Here is a 22,139-nt window from a genome sequence, read left to right on the forward strand (position 1 = left end):
TGATGGTAGGCTAATCCATGACGGATCCCTTACGATACGCTGGTATAGCGGTAGCTATCTGCGACGCCCAGGCTACCTATAGACTATATGTTGGGCGCCTGCACCTCCCTGTAGGTCCTTCAGCTCCTGGTCCCTCAGCTCCTGCCCAGCCCGGACTGGAAATCGCTGGCGTTATCAATCCATTCGCCTAGCTTCTAGCTCAACCAAATCCTGCTGTTGGGTGATTGTGGCGAAAGGCTATGAATGCCTATAAATGCCTATGGAAGCCTATAAAAGCCTATAAAACCACCGACTGGTTCGACCAGAAGCCCTGCATTGTACTCGACTACTCCAAACCCTCTGATCCTTGCCTCGCGCATCCGCGCAAAAACTTGCCTGATTGCGCCTGATTTGCACCTTGGCAACGTTCCGCACTCGAATTCGCAGGCCAAGTTAGCCATGGCAGGCCAGTCTTAGATCTTTATTGCTGCGCTAATACGCGTTGGAGCAGCGGAAGCGCTGGCCGCCTTACTCGAAACTATGAACGCCGCCCCGGGAACCGTAGACCCTGCTAATGCTCTGCTGCCCTTCGGCCATATCCCTACCATCCACGTCGCTCGCTTTGTTATCTTTGACGATTTCTCGCTACCCGACTGGCAGCAAATCGCCCCGCAATTGCCGGCCACTGAACTACTGCGCCTCGCCTTCGTCGCCGATTGCGACGGCATTACAGACGATCTGCTGCGCACGCTTGTCTAACTCGCTACTCCCGGTGTGCAACAAATCTTCAGCCACTGCAGCGATTTCGACGCCCACGCTGATTTGCTCGCCTGACTTCACGCTTACCGCATCGTCTCTGCCGCGACCTACGCCAACTGGCGGGGCCGTAGCATGACCCAAGTCCGCGAAGAAGCCACGCTCCACACTATGCTGCGTCAAACCCGTCTCGCCCATCCTGAAGCCTCGCCCGAACAATTGCGTGATATCTTGCTCACCGCCGCGCGGAGCTTACCGCTTATCGCGCTCCCCGTCCCTACCTTCGCTAAGAAATTGGCGGAAATCCGCGATTTCCTGCTGCTACCACTATATGCGCTGCTACTGTTATCGCTCCTCATCCCCGCCCTGCCTTTCCTTATCCTCCTGCTGCACTAGCGCGAAACCTACGATCCTGTGCTCGCCCTGGTCCCCTCGATTAAGTACAACAAGCTGCTGTCCTCGATCGAGGACCATGATGTTACTTCTCAACCCCGGCCTTTTCCGCCGCTGGCTGACTGTCGCCATCCTCTGGATCATCAACTGGGCTGGCCGCCATCTCTTCACCACCGGTCGACTGGGTCGCGTCAACACTATCCATTTCGCTAGCTGGACCCAGCCGCGAGGCCTACAACGACTAACAAGGTTGCCTTCGGGCTCAACGTCTCCTTCTCGAACGGCCTCGGCTACCCGCAAACCAACTAGCTAATTTTCGACAGCGCCCGTTATGAGCAGGATTTCAAGCGCTACCTGTTCCACCACCAGATCCCAACGCAAGTCTGATACAAAGCCATGCCCGGCCTCACCACTTACAATTTCGCCCGCAATACCTGCATCCGTCAAGGGCTCACCACAAACCTAAACGGCTCCGCACTAAAAGCCTAGATCACAGAGATATAAGAATGGCTGCCAACGACAAAGCCGCCAACATTCAGGCGCTAGCTGATCGCGGCTTCAGTTCGCTTACCGGCGCTTGCTACCTGCTACTACGCATCAAAAAGCGTGCGCTCGCCAAACCCTGGCTGCGCACCCTTGACATCGCCTCACTAACGCAAGCCCCCACGCAACATCTGCCGCAAGTTTGCCAGATCGCCTTTACCGCCGCTGGCTTGTGCGCGCTAAGCACCAAGGTCACCCTTAGAGCCGGCTTCGACCGGCAACGAACGCCGCTCGCATCAGCTAGGAGACGAAGGCGCCAATGCCCCTGCCCACTAGCACAAGGGCATCGGTAAACAAGAGCCACATATCCTGCTGCTCCTGCTTGCCGCAAACACCGCAATCGACAGCCTGGCGCAAGCTACATGCAGCGCTGCCCAGGCCGCCAGCTGCATGGTCATCAGCGGTAATACCCTGACCACTACCACCACCCCGCTCAGCCGCAAACCTTTTGGCTTTGCTGACAGCGTCTCGCAGCCCAACTACAATTGGGACGGCACGCTTACCCCTGGCGGCGCCCGCGACCGCGATTATCGCAATCTGCTGGCGATGGGCGAGTTGCTGCTCGGCTATCCTAACGAATACGGCTTCATTAGCGATTACCCCCACGCCGACGAGCTTGGCCGCAATGGCTCTTATCTAGTCTACCGCCAGCTAGCGCAAGATGTCGCCGGCTTCTGGCAATGGCTGGCGTGTCAAGCCGGCGACGGCATGGTCGGCCATATGCTCGACGGCGCTCCCCTACCCGGGCTCGAATCCGCCACGATTATGGGCACTGACGATCCGCGCAACGCCTTCCTGTTTGGCGAAGATCGCAATGGCTGCGTCTGCCCAATCGGCGCGCATATCCGCCGCGTTAATCCGCGTAGCAGCGATGATCCGGAGGGGCGCCATGGCTTCCTACGCGATCTCATCTCCTCAGTCGGCTTCAGCGGCGCTTCCACCGCCTGTCCCGCCGCAGTCGCCCCTACGGCCCTGTAATCATGCCGCAAGCCGTGATGCAGGGTACAGGCGCCGACTAGGAAACCGGCCTGCATTTCGTCTGCCTCAACGTTAATCTCGCCCGCCAGTTCGAATTCGTCCAGGGCGCTTAGGCCGCCAGCGCTAAATTCGCCGGCCTCGCTGCTGAACAGGACCCGCTGCTCAGCAACCGTCTGCCACTCGCCGGCGCACAGCCGAGCAATGCCTTCAGCTACACCGATATCAGCGCCTGTCCTCGTACAATCAGCGGCCTCCCGTAATTCGTCACCGTGCGCAGTGGCGCCTATCTCTTCCTGCCCAGCCTGCGCAACCTGGCGCAAATATTAACAGATAGCCAATGGGCAGTAACGCCTGACCAACAGCACTGATTAGGCCAGGATCATCTACTTCGCCACGCAAATAAACGCCTTCCAGACCTGCCTCTGCTGTAGCACTGCTGAATCCGACTGCTGGCCCGCCTTCGAAACGATCCATTTGTTAAGAGGACTAGGCGACTTCGTCTACCTCTTTAGAGACCGCGAGTCTTGGAATCCACCAATAAGGCAGCAGACCTATCAGAAATGGATACAACTCTGCCAGAGCCAAGGCGAGGCGGACGTGATCTCTATACAGAGCACAATACCGACTCACCCTCCGCCCGCTCTTCTCCATCAACCAATGCTGATGCTAAAACATCCTCACTTACCTTGGTCCTATCCCTGACTTCGGACAATACAACTCAGTCGCATTGCAAAAAGAGAGCAAATTGAGTTTGACAGGATATAGATATCTAATTGAGTTCTCTTTCTCACCTTCAAACTAGACACTACAACTCTAAATCTACCCCAGTTCTTTATGCTAACCAGCCGTGACCTTCCGTTCTAAGAGACGTGCCTCTTCCCCGCTGTTTCCCCTATCCTTAAATTACCACGCTTTTTGTGCACCTTTTCAGTCCGCCCCTCTGGTGCTCTCTCCCATAATATGCACGCCAATTTGCACCGCCCACATCTTAATCGTCCCTTCCGTCTACCCACATACTCCGCAAGCCATGATCTCCACACTCGTACTAGGCCTTGACGCTCTTCGACCCTGTCTTTCTGCTACAGCTTTGGCAATTATCTTTTGAACTTGCTTTTGCATCTAGGTTTCGCACATGTCTCTCTCTTAGGGTGGCTGTGAGTTCTTTAGTAAGTTTGGTGAGTGTCTGAAGGCAAGCTTCATTGTCCTCGTTGTTGTAAGTCACTGCTTGTGTGCGTGTTCTTTGGCGGGTTGATCCCTGAGTGGCTCTTTGCGAGGTGGGTTTGGGAATACCTAATGCTATCTCATCCAGGTTTAGTAGATAGTAGGCTGTACTTGATACGGCAGACCCTGAAGTGTAGCATTCCAAAACTTCCGTAGATAGATTTCGCTCTATGTTCAAGGTATCTCGTGAGAGAATCAATGAACCTGTCGCCTCGACCAGCGAACCGACCAGCAGTTGTAGACGACCCTCCTCTAGTTTTGCCTTTGCTTCAAAAAGATGTATATTGGCGATGTGGTGACAAGATTCTCCTGCAAGGGTTTTTTTTTTTTTTTTTTTTTGACAAAGAGATGTAGACAACGAGCCCGCAGATGCCATCTGCGGTATCTGAGGGCTATCTTTTGTTGGGGGGCCATGGATTGGTGGTCTAGACCCTCCTGCTGATTGTGCTTTGCTGTGGAGACCCTTGTCGTCTTTGAGGCATTTCACATCATGGTCAGTAAGATCTACATCCCGTTAGGCCTGTTCGCCTTCTCAAGCAGCTCCTGCGCATCCTCTACCTCCTTTACCGCCTTTACCCTTCTCTAACAATATCCTGCCGATCTTCTTTACCCTCTGTCTTCAAGATTTCAACAGCTTTCCTTCTTCCCTTCTTTTATCCTTCTCAACTCTCTTGATAACGTCTGCGCCTAAGATAAGACTCGCTCAGCATCTAGAAGTCACAGAAATCCATGAAATGGCCTAGTCTGGTTCATCCTTATTAGTTGTCGTCAGATAACACAAATATAAATCTTACAGAGCTTTTGTGCGTATAATTACATTTTGTTGTGGACAAGATCCTATTATTAATGTAGAACATTAACCATACATCAGTTTTCGTGCCATATCTTTGTCCGAAGCCTAAAATCATAAATTTTATGTGAGCGAACTCCGGCCAGCGCACAATCATTTTATACAGCTCTAGCTTTTACCATTCCCATTAAGCGCTTTAACTCCAACCCATCCTCTGCTCCCACTATGAGGTTAGCCCAGCTGAACCCACTAGTTGTATCATGGAACCATGCCACGATGATGAGTCTACCTTCTCTGATCTCTCTTGCAAAAGCCTTACAGAACTCAACCCTCTTTAGAGGCAGCTTGAACCTCTGTGTGATACAAGCCTCGTGCAAGCCCCTTTTCACCGAAAAATGCCCACGAAGGAAGGCCAGTGTCAGGGAGCCCGTCATGCGTACATTGAGATCGACGATCCATTGCCGGGAAGGCTGGAGTCCATCAGCGTCTTCGACTATGATGTCAGCGCCCGCGGGGCCGTGGTAGCCTCTTTCATGGAGATACCTCGAGGTCTGGCATATGATGGTGCACAGTCTTTGCTGCAGCCAGTCTTGTTCCAGGTAGCAGATGCTCGCGCCCAGCCATATGTTCGATTCGGAAAAGTCCTGCCGGCAGGCTCCGAGGAAGGTGAAGTCGCCATTCTTGCGGACGAAGAACGATGTGGAAAAGCAGGCGGAGCATTGGGAGATCATCTGTTGGGAGAGGAGTGTAGAGGGTTTAAGGTGTATATTTGCCGAATTAACGCTTTCTAACGTGGTACGGAGGACACCCCCCAACAGAGACTGGATTAAGTCTTCACGTTCAAGCTCTGTCCGGACGAGAAAAGTGCCAAAACTTGACATGCCTTGCTGCGTTTTAAAAACGCGAGGAAGACCAAAGCCACGAATCCAGGAGGCAGCCACGGAAAGCTTGCGGTCCACAGAACCTGAGCAGTCGTCCAAATCGAGAATGGCAGTCTGCGGTGTGGGAAGGCCGGAGAGTGCGAGACACCTTTTCGAGAGCAATTGGTAAAGAACATCCGGATCGATCGTCTGTCGATGGGGAGAAAACCGCTCATGAGGAGCGACAATGACCAGCTGCGATTTCGATTTCTTACGCATTAGATCATCGATGCCGGCGACGAAGGTGACTTCTGGTCTTTGTGATTCGGGCAGAACACTTAGCGTCCTGATCGCATCAAGCCTGCCAGCTTGATGTTCAAAGTCGAACAGAACGGTCTCCATCTTTCCAGCCGCGAAGGTAAATCGCTGGCTCTCTAAGCTAAGACACTGGATGACGAGCTCACGGATTTCTGAACTGGTATTTGGTGGGCTTGTGCCTTGATAGAGGTATTTGGACGTTTTCGAGATGGAGTCCGTATAGTCGAGATCCGAGCACCAGTAGTATGGGACCAAGACTGTCCGCCTGTCATTAACTTGGCTGTCTTGGGCAAAAAGCTCCGCCAGGGTTGTATCCAGGATCACCTTGGATTTGCAGTACTCCATGTTTTCTTTGCGCGAGGAAGAGACAAGTTTGTACGGGTCTGCTATGCACCTCAATTGAGCTGAATGATTTGATAGAAGCTTCTGCCATTGCAAAGGGTTTTTGAAGGGTTAATTCAGGTATATATGCGCACCGAATCATTAGATGTCCCAGTCTTGTTAGGTCCCATTTCCGGTCTAGAGCACCAATCATGGGAGGTGCTTCGCTTCCAATCGCTACGACTTATTCAGCGACGAAGATCATCTCCTGAGGTGTGCTAAGATGCTCCTAAGAGAAGAAAAGAATTGCACAATCGAGCCAGCTGTGGACCGGAGAGTGTAAGCTTGATGGATGACTTTGCAGCACGCGTTACTAGTATCAGACCACATCAGGTTTAATTCCTAGCTCATTTTTCCTGCACAACACCATCTGCTGGGGAACACTTTTGACACTTCCGATGATCCACTTTCTGCGCCGAAAAAAACACATTCGGTTCCGTGCGAACGGGCCCGAAACGAGTAGATTCATCGCCAGCGCTCGCAATCTACACAATTACTACGAACCCGGTGAAAACGCTAGTAGCAGTATAAAACGTACTATGTAGAAATGAGTATAGACGCCAACAATATCACCTAATTAGGGCTAGTCCCTAAAATCAAGTTTGCATTTCATTGGCATCTACAGAGACATGTCCCTAGAGTCTTTAAATCACGCTGATAGCAGTAGGAGGAGTAGAAGGTCTATCACGAGGCCCATCTTGTATTGCAGAGTCCGTAGAATTTATAGGATAAGCAGAATGCGTAGATTCGTAAGATTAAGTAGGATGCGTACGGAGTCGTGCTTCAAAAATCATTGATATACGCTAACTAGGATAAAGTAAGGCTAGCTGTTTCGAGGTAGTGTCGTGCTAGTTTCCACTTAGGATGTCGGAGCTGCTAATTAGCCCAATACCTGACGCTTAGCTGATATTAGGTTCTGAGTCACATCTTACAGCCTAAAATGAGGCCGAGAGGCCCTAAAGGATCTCTTGAAAATTGTAGGCACTATTAGGGGTCACTACAGGGCTTCTTCTCCATAGAGCACGAACTACGCAGCACTAAGGTCAGGTAGAGTTTGCTAGTGGCGCTCTAGTTTTAGCGTATATCAATGACTTTTGAAGCACGAGTCCGTAGAACTTGTAGAATTGGGTAGGATACATAGGATGAGTAAAATGCGTGGTAGATAGCGACAGGGATGTTGCCAAGAATGTGTATGTAAAGGTAAAGAGGGCGTGTTGTAAGAGATGTACAAAAATTCGGCCTGGTACCATAGTAAATGTCAGGCTCACATGGAGATGACACCCCAGCAACCATAGAATTAGTGTAGCACTAGCCAGTCGGTCAAGTGGCGGTAAGCCATCGACTGGAATCAATCAGACTTACACGTCGCACTTGTTTTGAGGTCTCTTCGGTATTATGCCAGCGGCATAATAGTAAGTGGTACAAGGGGGGGCAGTAGCGTTGGATGTAAGGTATCGATTTGTCAAACTGTGGATACCTTGTGGACTTTTGAGTGGGGCCTCCGATCGGCTAAAGGGGGATTGGTAACATACCCACTTGAACTGACTTGTGCACCGCACCCCCTTTACACCAGAAATTACTTGGCATATTGGGTCTCTGAGCATATTTCTGTTAAAGATAGCATTCATTAGAATAGTCCAGATATGTATAATGTAAGCAAATAATACATATTGCTTGATTAAGATTATTCAACTCATATCTGTATTGATTTCAACAAATGTCAATAAAAATGACAGCGAGCTGAAGTTAGTGGCTTAAAAATTTTTGGTGGATATGAAGAGATCAGCCTAGTCAAAAGTGATGTACTCCGTAGATGGGTGCGATACACCAAGTTAGTTGTTACCCCTTTAGCAAGCGTAGAAGGCTTACTATTATCATTACCAATTTCATTACATTACTAATCTCAATACTAATTTCATGGCTCTTTTTTTTTGACTTCCTTGAATAAAAATCCTGTCCGAGTATGATCCTAGCATGATGCTGTGATAGGCTGGAATTGAGTTATTTCATGGGAGCATGGTACTATGTCACAAAGCAAGTCATTGAATTGTGTGGCCAAGACTTCATATATGATACACTTGTCCCAGTCGTAGTCATTAAAAAGTAAGTCTGCTAATCAACCTTAGCTATAGACATTCCAGGTTCAATATTCTTCATCAGCGTGATGACACACTAGCATCTTAATATAGGAGTCGTGACGTCAGGGAATGTCTATCTGGTCTTGTGTGGGTGTATGGTTCATCACAACGATTGTGGGGACTGCCGCACACTTCGTCAACTGCTGATCCCAAGATTGACCGAATCTCAACCAAACGCTGCACACCGTGCATGCTCGAAGCGCCTTCTTTGGTAATGATGGTCCACCCCATGCTTACTAGGGAAAGGGCGAATCAACTGATTCTTTCGTTTCATTCTATTTCAAAGTGCTCCGATGAACGACTTCCTCGACGAGCTTTCATAAATTACCTTCAGCCTTTAGCAAAATAGCAAGTCTAGTAACTTTTCCTATCGACTGTATCCCACCATGCAAGAGACCGTTTGCGAGGACCTCAGACCGTATACCCAACAATCAACGACATGCATTGATGAAGGAAACCCGCTGATTCCCAAAGTCCTCACCTCACTGTCACAGCAATGTCCCATGAGAGATAAAGCCTTGGATGAAGCCAGTGACGAAAACATCAGCCCAAGAAAGTTGAAGTGGATTATGGCAAGTGTGTGGATAGGGACATTCTGCGCGGGTCTCGGTGAGAATCGCTAATGTTTTTCGTGGTCACTACCGACGTCCTCACAGCGACACGTAGCAAGGAAATGTTGTTAACATTCATCAGATGGAACACTCATTGCCACGCTGGGATCGTCAATTGCCACAGAATTTCAATCCCTGTCCCTTCTCGCTTGGCTCGCAACCGCATACCTCATCGCGACGGCGGCCACTCAGCCTCTGTGTGGGAAATTGACGGACATCTATTCGCGCCGGAACGGACTCTTGGTCTGCAACATTTTCTTCGCTGCAGGCAACTTGACATGCGGCCTTGCGCAGAGCCCTTCGATCATCATCCTTGGACGAGCACTGGCTGGATTGGGCGGCGGAGGCCTGAATACCATTTCGACCATTATCGCCAGCGATTTAATTCCACTTCGTAAGCGAGGATTATGGCAAGGCATCAGCAATGTATGCTGGGGTCTTGGTAACGGTCTCGGAGGAGTCTTTGGTGGATTCCTTAGTGACATCTGGAATTGGAAAGTTGCTTTTCTTATCCAAATACCACTAACGATGGCTTCTCTGATTATGGTCTACATCAACGTCGCAAAGCCGAAGCTCCGGGCAGAGAAGGCATTAATTCACCGTGTGGATTTCCTCGGGTCTTCGTTGCTGGTGTCCACCCTTGTCCTGCTTCTGCTGGGCCTCAACTCTGGTGGTAATATCGTTCCATGGACACACCCATTGGTGCTTGTCTCCCTTCCACTGTCCGCCTGTCTATTTGGCGCATTCGTTATCGTGGAGGAAAAGATGGCACATGAACCCGTTATCCCTGTTCGTCTCGTACTCGATCGAACAGTAGCTTGCGCATGCTTGACAAACTTTTTCTTCATCATGATCGCCTATGCCCTGGATTTCTACATTGTCATATTCTTTCGTGTCCGCGGCCTCTCCAGCACCGCCGCTGGGGCTTCGCTCATCCCTTTTAGTATCATGACAGCTGCAGGCTCGCTGCTGGCGGGATACATCACCAACATGACAGGAAGGTACAAGCAGCTCAATATCGCAATCTTGCTCCTCATGCTGCTTGCTACCATCTTGATAGCAATGTCCACACTGTCAACACCTGTCTGGACCACAATATTCTCCCTTGGCATCGCCGGTCTTGCAATAGGAGGCATGCTCACGGTAACACTTCTTGCTGTCATTACCGCGGTAGCCCATGAAGAACAAGCCCTTGTGACCTCGCTCTCCTACGCTTTTCGCTCCACTGGGTCTGTCACTGGTGTTGCCATAGCGTCAGCTGTTTTCCAAAACGTACTCAACCGTGAATTACGGTTGAAGCTGGGGCGAAGGGAGAATGCAGCGGAGTTGATCGGGCGTATCAGAGATAGTTTAGATGAGGTCAACTTTCTGCCGGTAGAGGAACAGCAAGTTGTGAGAGGGAGCTATATGCTCGCTTTGCAGGCAGTCTTTCTGGCGATGGTAGGCTTGGCCATCTTAGGCCTTGTCAGCGGGCTCTTGATGCGAGAGCTTAAGCTTCACAAGAGATTAAATAGACAGGATGATGAGATTGCTGAATAGCCAGTCCACGATTTTTGTCGCAGTCTGACCCTGCAAAGACACGGAACTATGTCAAACCCGGGATCAAAGTCCCTAATGAAAAGACTTTCTTTTTATGTTCTCAAAAAAGGTGACGAATAAGCTTAATATTTAGATAATTAATTAAGACATAACCAGATTCTTTGGAAGGCCCTTGACGATTGCTGTCAAGTGCAACCGCCGAAGAATTCAGTCTATGCTCAGGGATGCTCAGGGCTGCTCAGGGCTGCTCAGGCTCGGAACAGCCTGGAACAGCCTTGCACGGCCACAGCTCAGGGCTGCTTATTCATCGCTCAGGTTGCAGTCACGTGTGCTCAGGTCTCAAAGTGGAAATAGAATTGGGAGAGGTCAAGATTCGGGTGTGGATGTTGTGGTAACCAGCATTAGCATGAAGTCTTGATGTCGTCTACCAAAGAGGGCAGGTACCAATTGCAGTCAGCATATGCAGGCTTAGAACAAGTGTCTTGGAAAAAGCTTTGTTTCAGCATGCTAGCAAGCGGAGAAGAGCAGAAGAGAGTACGATGAGCTCAAAAGTAAGGAAAGGTACATTTCCGTTCCGTTGCATGAGAGTGAGCGGATGGTACGTACCCGAAGTTGATTGTGGCATTTTGACTTCTCTTTCTTTGCTTTTGACTGCCTCCTCCCTTTCATTGTTAAATGCTTCTTCTTGCACACCTCGAAATAGCAAAGTCATCACCATTGGTGGTCTTGTGTACCGAATTTTGCGCCGCTAGCTTCATAGAAGACATAAGTCTGCTCTGGATGATCTTTGTTGGGAGAAGCCGCATAGGAAGGGGAAGTCTTTGACACACCTTGCTCATATCCGTCTCTTTCATCTCCATTATCAGCTATATCTAATATAATCCACTCCCTTTTCCTCTACCACAACTTTTGTCGACGGGAAATTGAACGCACCACTGTCTCTCCAAACCTTTAAGATGACTTTGCCACCCAGGACCCCTTCGTTAGCAGAGGCAATAGATTTGCCAGGGAGCATAAGATTGGATCCACGCAATGCCCCCCCTTGTATGCCATTCCATTCCTTTCTTCAGGTTGGGGATGGGTCCCAAGATCGCTAACCAAACAAAAGCGCGTACGATAGCACAGCATGACTTGTTGTTCATCCAAACTCTCCCAGCCTGTGTCTGGGACGATCGCCTCAGTTATGCTCAGAAGTCTTCACTTTTCTACCAAGAATGCCAGCCGTCTGTTGCCCGACTTGTCGCAAACTTGAACGACCGGAAAGCGAAGCTTACCACCAAGAGAGCGACCTATGTCGAGATACTCCTTCATCCACAATCTGCAACGGTCACTAAGGACACAAGCCAAGATTACTTGAAAGAGGTGGTCAGCAAGCTGAACGATATCGAGATCTTCTTGGTAAATCTTGATGTTGCTTTGCTGAGTTGCAACGAGTACAGCAAATCGCTCCGGGAGCATGCTGAGTGCTGGCGGAAGGTGGAGAGTGGTGAGGAGCAAATCAGCAATGCGGAGAAGGTAAATCGGGAGTTCAGGTTCAATGTCATGTCTGGTTTCATCTGGAGTCAATTCATCCATTTCGGCGACCTTGTCAATGGTGTTCCAAGGGAACACCTCAGCTAGGCGACGCCGGATTTCGCGGGTATTGAATCTCCTAAGAGGGACCCTTGCTGGTGGAACTCAACATGCTGGGGAGGATGCTGAGCGTTAAGGCTCCCGGGTCTAAAATTCGTCTTTGATAGTTTTTGCTGGTTTGGTTATCTTATGACCGACTTGTCTACCGCTTCTGCTGCGTTGATTCTTTGCTCTCTCTGTGCCATGCATAAAGGTAACTTAATACTTGTTCGACCAATAGGACCGCGGCTCTCAGAAGACCGATAAATAGCTTATGTTTGACAATACTTAATAGCCACAATTCATGGAAATAGGAATAGAGTCGTGCCGAAGGGGAAAGTCCTGTGTAAAGCACTTATAGCCGAGTGACTGTGGATATAGGGCAGTTACAGCCGGAATCGCCCTACGGCTGTTCTTGCTCCCGTACCAACCCCTTTGCAATAATATCCGTGCCCTTATTTTGACATTCACCCATTGATCGGCCAGACGATGCTGCGAAAACGAGTCGTATGAGCGTCTCCTGATACCAATTAGAAGTTTCAGATGATCGGAAGCCGTGATCAAGATCTAGAGGCGGTGAGAGCCTTGACAATGGTCTTCCTGCGGTAGTGTAACTACCCGCCACCCAGATGGACGGCCTCTCATCTTCCGAATTCCAGAAAATCGCTCGGAAGGACCTGCCCTGCGAGAAGAATCATATCCGCTCGTCGATGCTGGTCTTCCCGCCTGTTTTGGGAGATTGGTAGTTCACTCAAGTGGGCTACATTACCTGCAGGGAGGTTTAGGTAGTACCGACTGGTTCAACGTGAATCCCCTGCTTTGAATCCCATGGAGGCAGAAACCCATCAAGCGATGTGGGAAAGAGCTGGTGTATGTTTGGCAAGTTTCGATCCTACTCAAGGCTAGTGATTGCGACATTGATCCAGGTGCTCGCGTTCGGTTCGAGTAGAGAGCGGAGAAGACAAAAAAGTTTGCTGTTTGACTCCTGTATGAGTATGGGGCCTTCGAGTACTGAAAGACGCAGGACTGTCAATCACAGCCCGATTTCGGGTTTCAGTGTTTCCTCATCCTTTGCGCCAAGGTGTGAGACATCAGTGATATGAGAGCCTCAGAGGTAGGGAAATTCGGATACTTAACCGTGCGCCAATTATTTCATATTCGGGCGACCTTAGCGCAGATCTCGAAGTCTTTGTCAAGCCAGGCGGATGGTTGAAGGCTCTGGAGGCCTTAGCATGCTACCCCGTCTGCTTTGTCTACATTCCACACTCAATGTGCTGCAGAAACCGCCAACTCCCTATCCATTTTACACGTCTACCAGTGCGGAGCCAACTCATCAACAAGCCATCGCACGTGGGGGAAGTCTGGGCAAGATGTAATGGTATCGACTTCTCGCTAGCATACTTACGTACCTTCAATCGGATGGTTGAGCTAGAGTTTCGAAAGTACCCGAAGACAACATTGGTCGGTTTGAATTAATTCCACTTGGGTAGTTGAGCAGCAGCTTCAAGAGCAGCTTCAAGAGTACACTGAGTAGGTCATCATCAGTATCAGATACATTCTATTTGACTAGTTTAGCAACAACTTCAAGGACTACATAGAGAGGGCATCCGTCAGGTTGGTGTAGATGCCTTGCTTTCCACGCAGGCGCCCGAACCGACTAGCATTCCAGCTTCTCCATCGCTTGCTTCAGACCCTCTTCACCTGCCTCGTGCTCGTCACTGACACAGTCCACAAATTCCTCATCCCCAGACTCGTCGTCATCCTCCATTTCGTCCTGTCGCTTCACCGCTCCAGCAACAAATGAGTAATACATTTCCTTGGTCTGCTTAGTAAGATGAGCATGCTCTGAACTCTCGTTTATTGTGGCAAAACCACTCGCAACCTTCGCATCCAACACAACCAGCTCCACCACGTTGGCTTGCAGATCCTTAAGGAAATTGATGTCTTCCATGTGCATGGCTGAGTGTTTCTTCATCGTTTTGACTTGGCGATCTATGTCTTCAATGGCGCGCTCGCACTGTTTTTGTTCCTCGTGGAAACCGGCGGTTGACTTGTCACCCGAGACATAGTTTTGGACCTTGGCTGACTTGACTTCTGCTGAGTTGGTGGTTGCTTGGTTCAGATGATCCTCGACTTCGGCCCACTGACGCAGAAAGTAAGCTAAGAGTGATTTGACAGCCTGGAGGAGTTCGGGCAGGCTTTCTGGTTTCTTGTCTGGCATATGTTCGAGTGGCCAAGGATCAACGCCAAACAGTCGTGCTGTGGTGGAGAGGTAGGAGCTAGACTTGTGCAGAATGTCTTTGAGGCTGGCCATGTTTGAAGAGCAAGGTGTGTGAGGATATTGTGCTTGAATTTGAAGCTTCGTTGTGCTTATTTAGTGCTGTAGGCTGATGCTGTGGTTTGTGTATCAGAAGTGGAGGCTTGCGGTAGTGGAAGGTAGATGGCCGAGGGTTTGTAGACCGTTTGTGGTGCGTTTGAGAGGTACTTATAGACATGGCGTAGGCACGATCATTCACAAGCATTGGGATCTCTTCTGGTGATATTCTTATGTGGTGACAATTATGTTCACAGTTTGTGGAACACATCGGGACGTTTCTCTTGTCTTGGCATCAGAGCATTGTCTTGGCATCCCTTCCTTTCTCTAACCCCAGTTCACCAGTCTGGATCTATGTGCACAACCTTCAACACGCAATAAATCATGTGAATGGACAAGAAACATGATCTGGATTATGTTTGCATTCCGAGATTATGGAGGATGGCATAACAGAGCTCTAGATATTTTGCGTGCAATCATGGCTGAGTCATCATAACCAAAGAAACCCAAATCCAACTCCAACCGGCTGCTACCTTTGCTTGCATATCTGATGAGTTCAAGAAAAATCCAAAGCCATCCCGGCCCTCCTGAAATCATCTGCCAGGGCTTTCAATCCTTCAATGGCAACCTCAATCTCCGCTTCCCGAGCCTCATCCATTGCGTTCCGACCACCCGCATTGAACTCAGCAGATATCGTCGTCGCCAATCTCTGCTCGTAAAGTGTAGCATGACCTCGCCTATTCTTTTTCCAGAGCTCAGCATACTCCAAGACCTTGTAAAATCGCTTTTCCTCCTGCTGCACTTTTTGCTGGCGTAGTGAGAGCAGATGCGTGATCCTAGAGACCTGCTTCTCACAGATGAGGCAAAAGTCAACGATTTCAGTAGCATCTGGACTGGGTTGCTTCTTTTCTATGGTATTCTTGGTGAGAGCTGAGATGCCTTTCATGTGAATGAGCATGCGATGGGTTTCTGCGGCCTCGTCGATGGAGGATTGTAATGAGTTTGTGGATTCCTTGATCACACTCGCTATCCATGATTTGTTTTTGACTTTGACTGCCATCTTGATGTCAGGAATACCCAATCTAGTCACGCCACAGCAAGATCTATCACTTAAAGATCATCCTTACCTGATGAGACGGTGTTCACGCCATTCATAGTAGTTTCGCCTTCATCTGCAAGCTGATTAGGCCGGTTTGTGCCGTTCGTCTTCATTCTCATGATTAGTTTGGACTGCATCAGAAGATGTTTGTTGGGAAATGGGTGATTTAAAGCTGCAAACTGGAGCGAACACTCTTGAAAGCCATATTTGACTTGGCAGATGGCACGTTCACTGCTTAGCTTTCTTCAGGATGACGGAACAGTTTCTTAAGTTACAAGTGATGGATATCTCACACCAAACTTCCTGCACGTGATGTCCCAGAGCTCTCTGTGGCCTCGTCTTAGTTCCAATCAAGCCATCTCATTCAGTCTCCCTAAGTTTCACACATCTCTTTCCGCTGCGAGCAACCACCGATACCTTGCAGTTATGTCGACCACAACGTCACAAGGCTGGCCTACTTCTCAGCAGTCCTGTATGACTCTCATCTCGATTATTCTGATGTCTCTTTTGTATGCTTATTCGGATTTGATGACTTCTAGATTGCCTGTACCGCATTTACTTCGCTACAGACCAGCTTGACGTTTTCAGGGCTAGCCGGGGATGGATGATAAATGGTGTTGTCCATTCCAAGGGTTGATTTGGAACGCAGGCAGCAAAATGACCATACGGAGGCATATCTGGACAGTTGGCCTAGATGTTGGACAAAATCGGACTCGATATCTGATGTTCCAATGAACTGGTCCGAAAAAGTTTGCGCCAACGCCATGATCTTTTCAGAGCCAAGGTTCGAAGCTTGGAAACAGAACCTGACCGGACGTTTCACGAGGTGGGCAGTTAGAGCATTCTGGCCCACCGAAAGGAACATATAGTGCCATGCCTTAGGCATCTCCGAGGACTCAGCCACAAACAACAAGTATTACAGACCTCCCCCTCCGCTCATGTATAGAGTCCTCCTACTACTTACCTGAAGCCTGCACTCGTTGAGCTTGTACATCAATTCAACCTTCTTCACTTCTAGCAAACTACAAATCACGATAAAGGTCGATCCAAGAATCCTCGCTATGGATTTCATTGCTCTCAGTGGCCTTCAAGACACAATCGTGCAGGTCATCGATGATCCGTCTGCCAACAAGCGGAACGAGATAATGATCGATATTCCTGGTGACAGCAGCTTGAAACTAGTCGCGCTTCAACCCAGACTGAACCTTGACAAACACAACGTATGTCCACATCCTACTTTCCCACGCTATTTATATCCAGCCAATCATTGGTATTCAACAAGCAAAGTATGAGTCTTCTGACGACACCGTGGGTCAATCGGTTTGGAAGACGAGTATTCAAGCCCAAAGCTTGTAAGCCGCCAGCTTTGGAGGATGAAGTCGGTCTTGCTCCCCGAAAATTAGGCGGTGGTGGACTTTATTTACTCGCTGTCATTCCAAGAAGATCCTAGATATTATAGCCATTGTTCAGCTGCCTTTTATTCTCCTTGTCCTTCTGGTGTTGTCCTCCCGCCGCGCTTGATGCCACCTTTACTACCATGTCATATTGTTACCCAATTCTACCGGACGCTATGCGATAGTTCCTATACAATATTTGATCTTTAAAAAAATACTCCCTCAAATCGTTCTCATCTCATTTCTTTTCAAGCCACAGAAATCTAATCGAGGCATCCTGTCCTGGGGGGTCACGCCTCCAGCTCTGTCTCGAAAACACGAAGATTTTGCGTCGTCCTGCCTACTTAGACAAAGAACGTGGATCCTTTACCAGTATACCTCCTCTTCTGGATCTTTACCCTTTTGGGCATCGTGTCTCGGTCTCTTGATTTTCCGCACCCTGTCCTACCACTCATCACGCCCTCCAGCAAGTCTTGTAAGCATAAAATCCCCCCATTCTTCTTAATTGCGTGTCATGACACATTTTCACATCGTTTAATTTCTTGCCGGAGTAAAAAAAGGGGGTTCAGTGCTGTCGTTCTGATACAAAACTAGGAGACACCTTATATGACGGCCACCATTGTTTCCTTTTCATGAACTACAACTACACATCATTCCGCGCCCTTCTCTAGGCACATCGCCACAAAAACGCTCCTCCTCCTCTCTGTTCCATCCCCATTCCTCAGCAAATGGCTCCAGGGCCATCTTCATGATTGGACCCAATATCTCCCTATCGTCCTGGTTCTGTACCCTGTTAATCACCTCATCCAATACCCATCCCCGGGGCACGAATTTCGGATTCACCAATTTCATGGCAGCCTCCCGCTCGTTATCCGCATCTGGTTGCTCGCCCCAGTCCTCCACCACGCGCTGCCGCCACGATGCCAGCCATGTGCTTACTCTTTGGGCTGCGGAATCGTTGGTCTCACCAAGGCCAGAAACGCCTTCTTTGTGGAAGAAAATGCGAGCTTTCTGTTTTCTCTGGTCTTCGGTCACTATTTCCGAGACTTTAACGGATGACAACCGACGGAAGAAATGGTTAAAGTCAAGCTCGAGCTTCTCTAGCGTATCCAACAAGTTCGAGAATAGATCTTTGAAGTCCGAGTCCTTTTGGGTCTTCAGGCCCAGCCTCGAAGTCATAAGCCGCTTATACTCCGTCATAAAGAGCGCTTTGAATTCCTCGCCGGTACGGGTGATGATGGTCTCTGCGCGCTCGATGAGAATGGGTGCAAAATCGTCCGACACACCGTCGTTGATGAAGACCTCGGTGTCGACCTGATCACCAGCGCCAATGAGCTCGCCAAATGACTCTCCCAAACGGACAAGATTCCACCAGATCACAGAAGGCTGGTTGCGATATGAATACCGGAGCATATGATCATCGTGGTTGGGTGTGTAAGCTGGATCAAAGTTATCCATGAATGCAAAGGGACCGAAGTCGAGGGATAAACCGAAGATGGACGTGTTGTCTGTGTTGAGAACTCCATTCATGAAACCGTACGCCTGCCATGCAGCCACGGTCTCTGCATTTCTGCGGACGATCTCTCGGTACAAACGGGTGAAACGATTCTCTTCTGCACCTTTGGAACCTTCAATGGAGTCCTTAGACACTCCGCGTGGAGGGTCGATATGTGCTTCTGTTTTGTCTTTGGGGAGTGCTGATGGCAGGGATTCCCAGCCTGAGAAGACGTCTTCGGCAATGTAATTCGCAACCTGCCGCACCAGCTGTCGATCTCCTCTAGCTCTTAAGATATCGAATGTGCCAATCCTTAGCCAACTCTGTGCAAATCTTGCCACTATCGCACCAGGCTCCATTGTCTCTCTCGCCACCATGTCATTGGTAAGAGTCAAGGCCAGCGCTCTCGTCGTCGGTATTCTCAGCGCGTTCAAGGCTTCTGAAACCACAAATTCTCGTATACTTGACCTTAGCACGGCCTTCCCATCCGCAAATCTCGAATACGGAGTTTTTCCGGCACCTTTCAGTTGGATCTCGTACTTGACCTTTGTCTGTGGATTCGTGCACTCGAACAACGATATAGCTCTACCATCACCCAATTGACCAGCCCATGACCCGAATTGCCATCCGCCATAGCATTGTGCCCAAGGATATATTCCGCCGTTTTCTTGGGTCCAGAATATCTTGTTTCCAGCGACTAGATCTCTGAAGTCCTGGGTTTCCTCCTCACCCTGCTTCAGCCCGATATCTTGCATTGCCCTGGGACTCACGCCGAGGAGTTCGGACTTGTCTACTGGAACTGGACGAACAAAAGTGTAAAGAGCATCTCGAACCGTTCGTGGGCCGAGGTTGACTCGTGGCGCATCGTGAGAATCTTTTGGTGTTGGAAAAGCAGGATCTGGAGGAAGCTTGGAGGTGAAGTTATTCGATTTGGGAAGGTTGGCTAGACTGCAAAGGCCTTCAAGGGGCCTAGTAGCCCCGTTTGTTTGACCATTGGTAAGATGAGAAGCCATACGAGTAATTGAGAAGCGTGGTGATAGCAATCTGTATGTGCGCATGCAGTGGCGAAGGAGCATAGGGGAGCATAAGATTGATCATGACAGAGGTTATAGAAATAGAGTTGGAAAATATGAGCATTCATATGCAGACATTGATTTGAAGATACATCTCTCACTGGAAATAAATTTGACATCCAAGCAGCGTAAACGATGACACCGATTGATGTCATTCACAGGCATGCGGGGAACAGACATTTCTGTCTCTCCAATTTTCCATGCCGCCAATGATATCTCCACCAACCAGGCAACGTGTCAAGACAAATTGAGTCCAGAACGCAGGAGACTAAGAGAAGCATATTACTACCACTACTATTTTACCTAGACACTCTCATGCCAAGGGTCAGAACAAAGTGCGCTTAGAAACAAGGAGTATAGATTGTCTATGACTCAACCTACCCAGTGGACTTGATGCATTTAGACGCCGCAGACTACTACTCACAGTATAATATAAGATATCTACTTCCTATCGCCAACAAGGATCCTTTCTCCACTTCCTTTGTCCCTGTTGTCCAGAGGCCCCATCTTCCCAGACACAACTCCCGCATCTTCATCTGGCGCATCAGGCATGATAGGCGGCCCCTTGAACTCCCTCCTTGCCCGTGCAAAGTACCAGATCACGCTGATCGAGGCAAAGCCAGCAAACACAACGCTAGCATAGTTCATTGACGATGGTGTCACCGGGATCGAAACTGGCATGCAGAACAGTACCACGGCAAAACATATCCAACACAGCGTTGCAATGTTGATTGCATAGCCAAACTTTCCTAGCGAGAACGTGGAATGTTCAACGGCTTTTCTGCCTCGGATAACGTTGATGAGGATGGGCAGGCCGTAGGAGGTGGATAGACAAATCGTCGCTACTCCTGTAAAAGAGTTAAAGGCTGCTGTAGATCCGAAATATATGAGGCCAAGAAGGCAGTCAACCGTCGCAGAGAGGATAATGCCCCATAAAGGCACATTCAGCCTTTTGTCAACCTTAGACCAGAGCTTATAACCGGGAATTGCTCCATCTCTGGCGAAAGCGTATGTGCAACGAGATGCGGCCGTTAAGGCGCCAATACCAGCGAAGAACAGAATACCAAGGATAAGAAAGAGCAGACCGAACCCCCCGGCGGCAGATCCTGTAACAGTCTTGAAGAGAAGGCCAATTGGCTGTCCGTTGGCAACACCAAGTAGGAGCTCGACTGGTGGCAGAACGAATAGAATGGGGATGAGGTAGATAACGCCCGTCAGGCCCGCTGCGGCAACGGATAACACGATTGCCTTTGGAACTTCGCGATCTGGATTCTGTACCTCCTCGCACATCGACGCAACCATGCCGTATCCCGTCAAAGTATACGCTGCTTGCAGCAGGCCAACGAAGAAGGCCCAGCCGTCTGGCCATCCACTTGCCGAAGCATCATAGTGTCCGAACACAAATGCACCACTCCTCCTGGTATCGGCCATCGCCAGTAAAGTTATCAGGATGATGAGTACGCTTGCTCCTGTCCAATATATGCAGAGTTTGTTGATCCAGTCCAGGTAGGCCGAACCAAAGATGTTGACCGACGCGCATACCAGCATCACTGCCCAAAACATGAGTATTGTCTGCCAGGCGTTTGGTGCAAAGTCTTCGTTCCATAAGCTGATGGCACTCAGTATGAGCTGTCCTCCCGAGAAGTTGATACTCAAAGTAACCGTCCAATTTCCGACCAACGTGAGCCAGCCGTCAATGAAGCTCATCAAGGGCGCCCAATCTCGAGTACTCAGCATGGCGCTCCAGTAGTATACTCCTCCGGCTGTAGGATAGACGGCACATATCTCAGCAAGGGAGGCGGCAATGGCGAGAGACACGAGGGACACGAAGATCCAGCCGTAGAGTATCGTCACGGATTGCCCATCTGTAAGGGTGATGTACATCGTGGTGGAGAGGCCGAAGGGTACTGCCATGATGGCAAAGGACCTAAATCGTGTAAGTTTCTAGTTCCTGTAGAACTGTCTTTGTGACTTACAAGCCCAGTATGCTTATCATGCTTAAATTCCGTGGCAGCTCACTGGCATAGCCCATCTTCGCGAGGGCCGCATTGGCCGTTGCGTCCACGGAGCTTCTTCGCCGCATCTTGACCCGTTGATTGATATTCAAGAGACTGTAGAAGTGATGCGACAACTACTCAACGACAACGGTGGTTTACGAGACCCGTGGCCCAGTAAAAGGTGGGGAAATAGGGGAGCAAACTAATCTGCAGCGACATACTGGACAGACAATGTAGCTTGAATGATGCATTCTAGATAAGCAAGCTCTAGCCATAATGGCTGACTTGCAGAGCCTAGGAGAATACGTAGTAATGCGATTGGCGAATAGACACCATCTCCACACTGGTCGAAAGAAGGGCCACAAAGGTGGGGCCCATCGGGCTTAGTTAATGGGCCAGGGGTTGGGTGAGCTAGGGGCAGGCGACTGCAAGCCGAGATCTAATTACCATCTTGGGGGCAGGCTTTACGTGGACAGCTTGGTCTTGAATCGTTGTACATAAAAGTACAGAGTCGTGCATCAAAAGTGATGAGGGGATGAACTGAATTATCTATCCTCTGTGCGTGCAAAATCTATCTAAGGAGGAACAGGCTAATATAGAAGGGTGTGTGCAGTCACGTGACAGAAGCCTTAGCACTGTGATCTGCCAC

At 49.4% G+C, this 22,139-nt stretch overlaps 9 protein-coding genes across 9 annotated transcripts; 3 read left to right on the forward strand and 6 right to left on the reverse strand.

Annotated features, from left to right (window-relative positions):
• Positions 1-669: 669 nt before the first annotated feature.
• Positions 670-933, reverse strand: EPUS_06862 (uncharacterized protein; the record flags this gene model as incomplete). Its single annotated transcript, XM_007787468.1, has 1 exon — positions 670-933. The coding sequence occupies one exon, from the start codon at positions 931-933 to the stop codon at positions 670-672; it is 264 nt and encodes an 87-aa protein (XP_007785658.1).
• Positions 934-1,634: 701 nt separating this feature from the next.
• On the forward strand, positions 1,635-2,649 carry EPUS_06863 (uncharacterized protein; the record flags this gene model as incomplete). The annotated part of the gene is made up of 2 exons (XM_007787469.1): positions 1,635-1,960; positions 2,019-2,649. The coding sequence occupies 2 exons, from the start codon at positions 1,635-1,637 to the stop codon at positions 2,647-2,649; spliced, it is 957 nt and encodes a 318-aa protein (XP_007785659.1).
• A 2,169-nt stretch (positions 2,650-4,818) lies between these two features.
• EPUS_06864 (uncharacterized protein) lies at positions 4,819-6,183 on the reverse strand (the record flags this gene model as incomplete). The annotated part of the gene is made up of 1 exon (XM_007787470.1): positions 4,819-6,183. One exon carries the CDS (start codon positions 6,181-6,183, stop codon positions 4,819-4,821), a length of 1,365 nt encoding a protein of 454 aa, XP_007785660.1.
• Positions 6,184-8,743: 2,560 nt separating this feature from the next.
• Positions 8,744-10,507, forward strand: EPUS_06865 (uncharacterized protein; the record flags this gene model as incomplete). The annotated part of the gene is made up of 2 exons (XM_007787471.1): positions 8,744-8,966; positions 9,051-10,507. 2 exons carry the CDS (start codon positions 8,744-8,746, stop codon positions 10,505-10,507), a joined length of 1,680 nt encoding a protein of 559 aa, XP_007785661.1.
• A 1,077-nt stretch (positions 10,508-11,584) lies between these two features.
• On the forward strand, positions 11,585-12,127 carry EPUS_06866 (uncharacterized protein; the record flags this gene model as incomplete). The annotated part of the gene is made up of 1 exon (XM_007787472.1): positions 11,585-12,127. The coding sequence occupies one exon, from the start codon at positions 11,585-11,587 to the stop codon at positions 12,125-12,127; it is 543 nt and encodes a 180-aa protein (XP_007785662.1).
• Positions 12,128-13,775: 1,648 nt separating this feature from the next.
• Positions 13,776-14,432, reverse strand: EPUS_06867 (uncharacterized protein; the record flags this gene model as incomplete). The annotated part of the gene is made up of 1 exon (XM_007787473.1): positions 13,776-14,432. The coding sequence occupies one exon, from the start codon at positions 14,430-14,432 to the stop codon at positions 13,776-13,778; it is 657 nt and encodes a 218-aa protein (XP_007785663.1).
• A 556-nt stretch (positions 14,433-14,988) lies between these two features.
• EPUS_06868 (uncharacterized protein) lies at positions 14,989-15,650 on the reverse strand (the record flags this gene model as incomplete). Its single annotated transcript, XM_007787474.1, has 2 exons — positions 14,989-15,485; positions 15,560-15,650. 2 exons carry the CDS (start codon positions 15,648-15,650, stop codon positions 14,989-14,991), a joined length of 588 nt encoding a protein of 195 aa, XP_007785664.1.
• A 1,905-nt stretch (positions 15,651-17,555) lies between these two features.
• EPUS_06869 (uncharacterized protein) lies at positions 17,556-19,433 on the reverse strand (the record flags this gene model as incomplete). Its single annotated transcript, XM_007787475.1, has 1 exon — positions 17,556-19,433. One exon carries the CDS (start codon positions 19,431-19,433, stop codon positions 17,556-17,558), a length of 1,878 nt encoding a protein of 625 aa, XP_007785665.1.
• A 501-nt stretch (positions 19,434-19,934) lies between these two features.
• Positions 19,935-21,576, reverse strand: EPUS_06870 (uncharacterized protein; the record flags this gene model as incomplete). Its single annotated transcript, XM_007787476.1, has 2 exons — positions 19,935-21,420; positions 21,470-21,576. 2 exons carry the CDS (start codon positions 21,574-21,576, stop codon positions 19,935-19,937), a joined length of 1,593 nt encoding a protein of 530 aa, XP_007785666.1.
• Between the last annotated feature and the right edge of the window lie 563 nt (positions 21,577-22,139).

The sequence above is a fragment of the Endocarpon pusillum genome (genome assembly GCF_000464535.1).
Source record: "Endocarpon pusillum Z07020 unplaced genomic scaffold C681263, whole genome shotgun sequence".
NCBI classification, from domain to species: Eukaryota; Fungi; Ascomycota; class Eurotiomycetes; order Verrucariales; family Verrucariaceae; genus Endocarpon; species Endocarpon pusillum.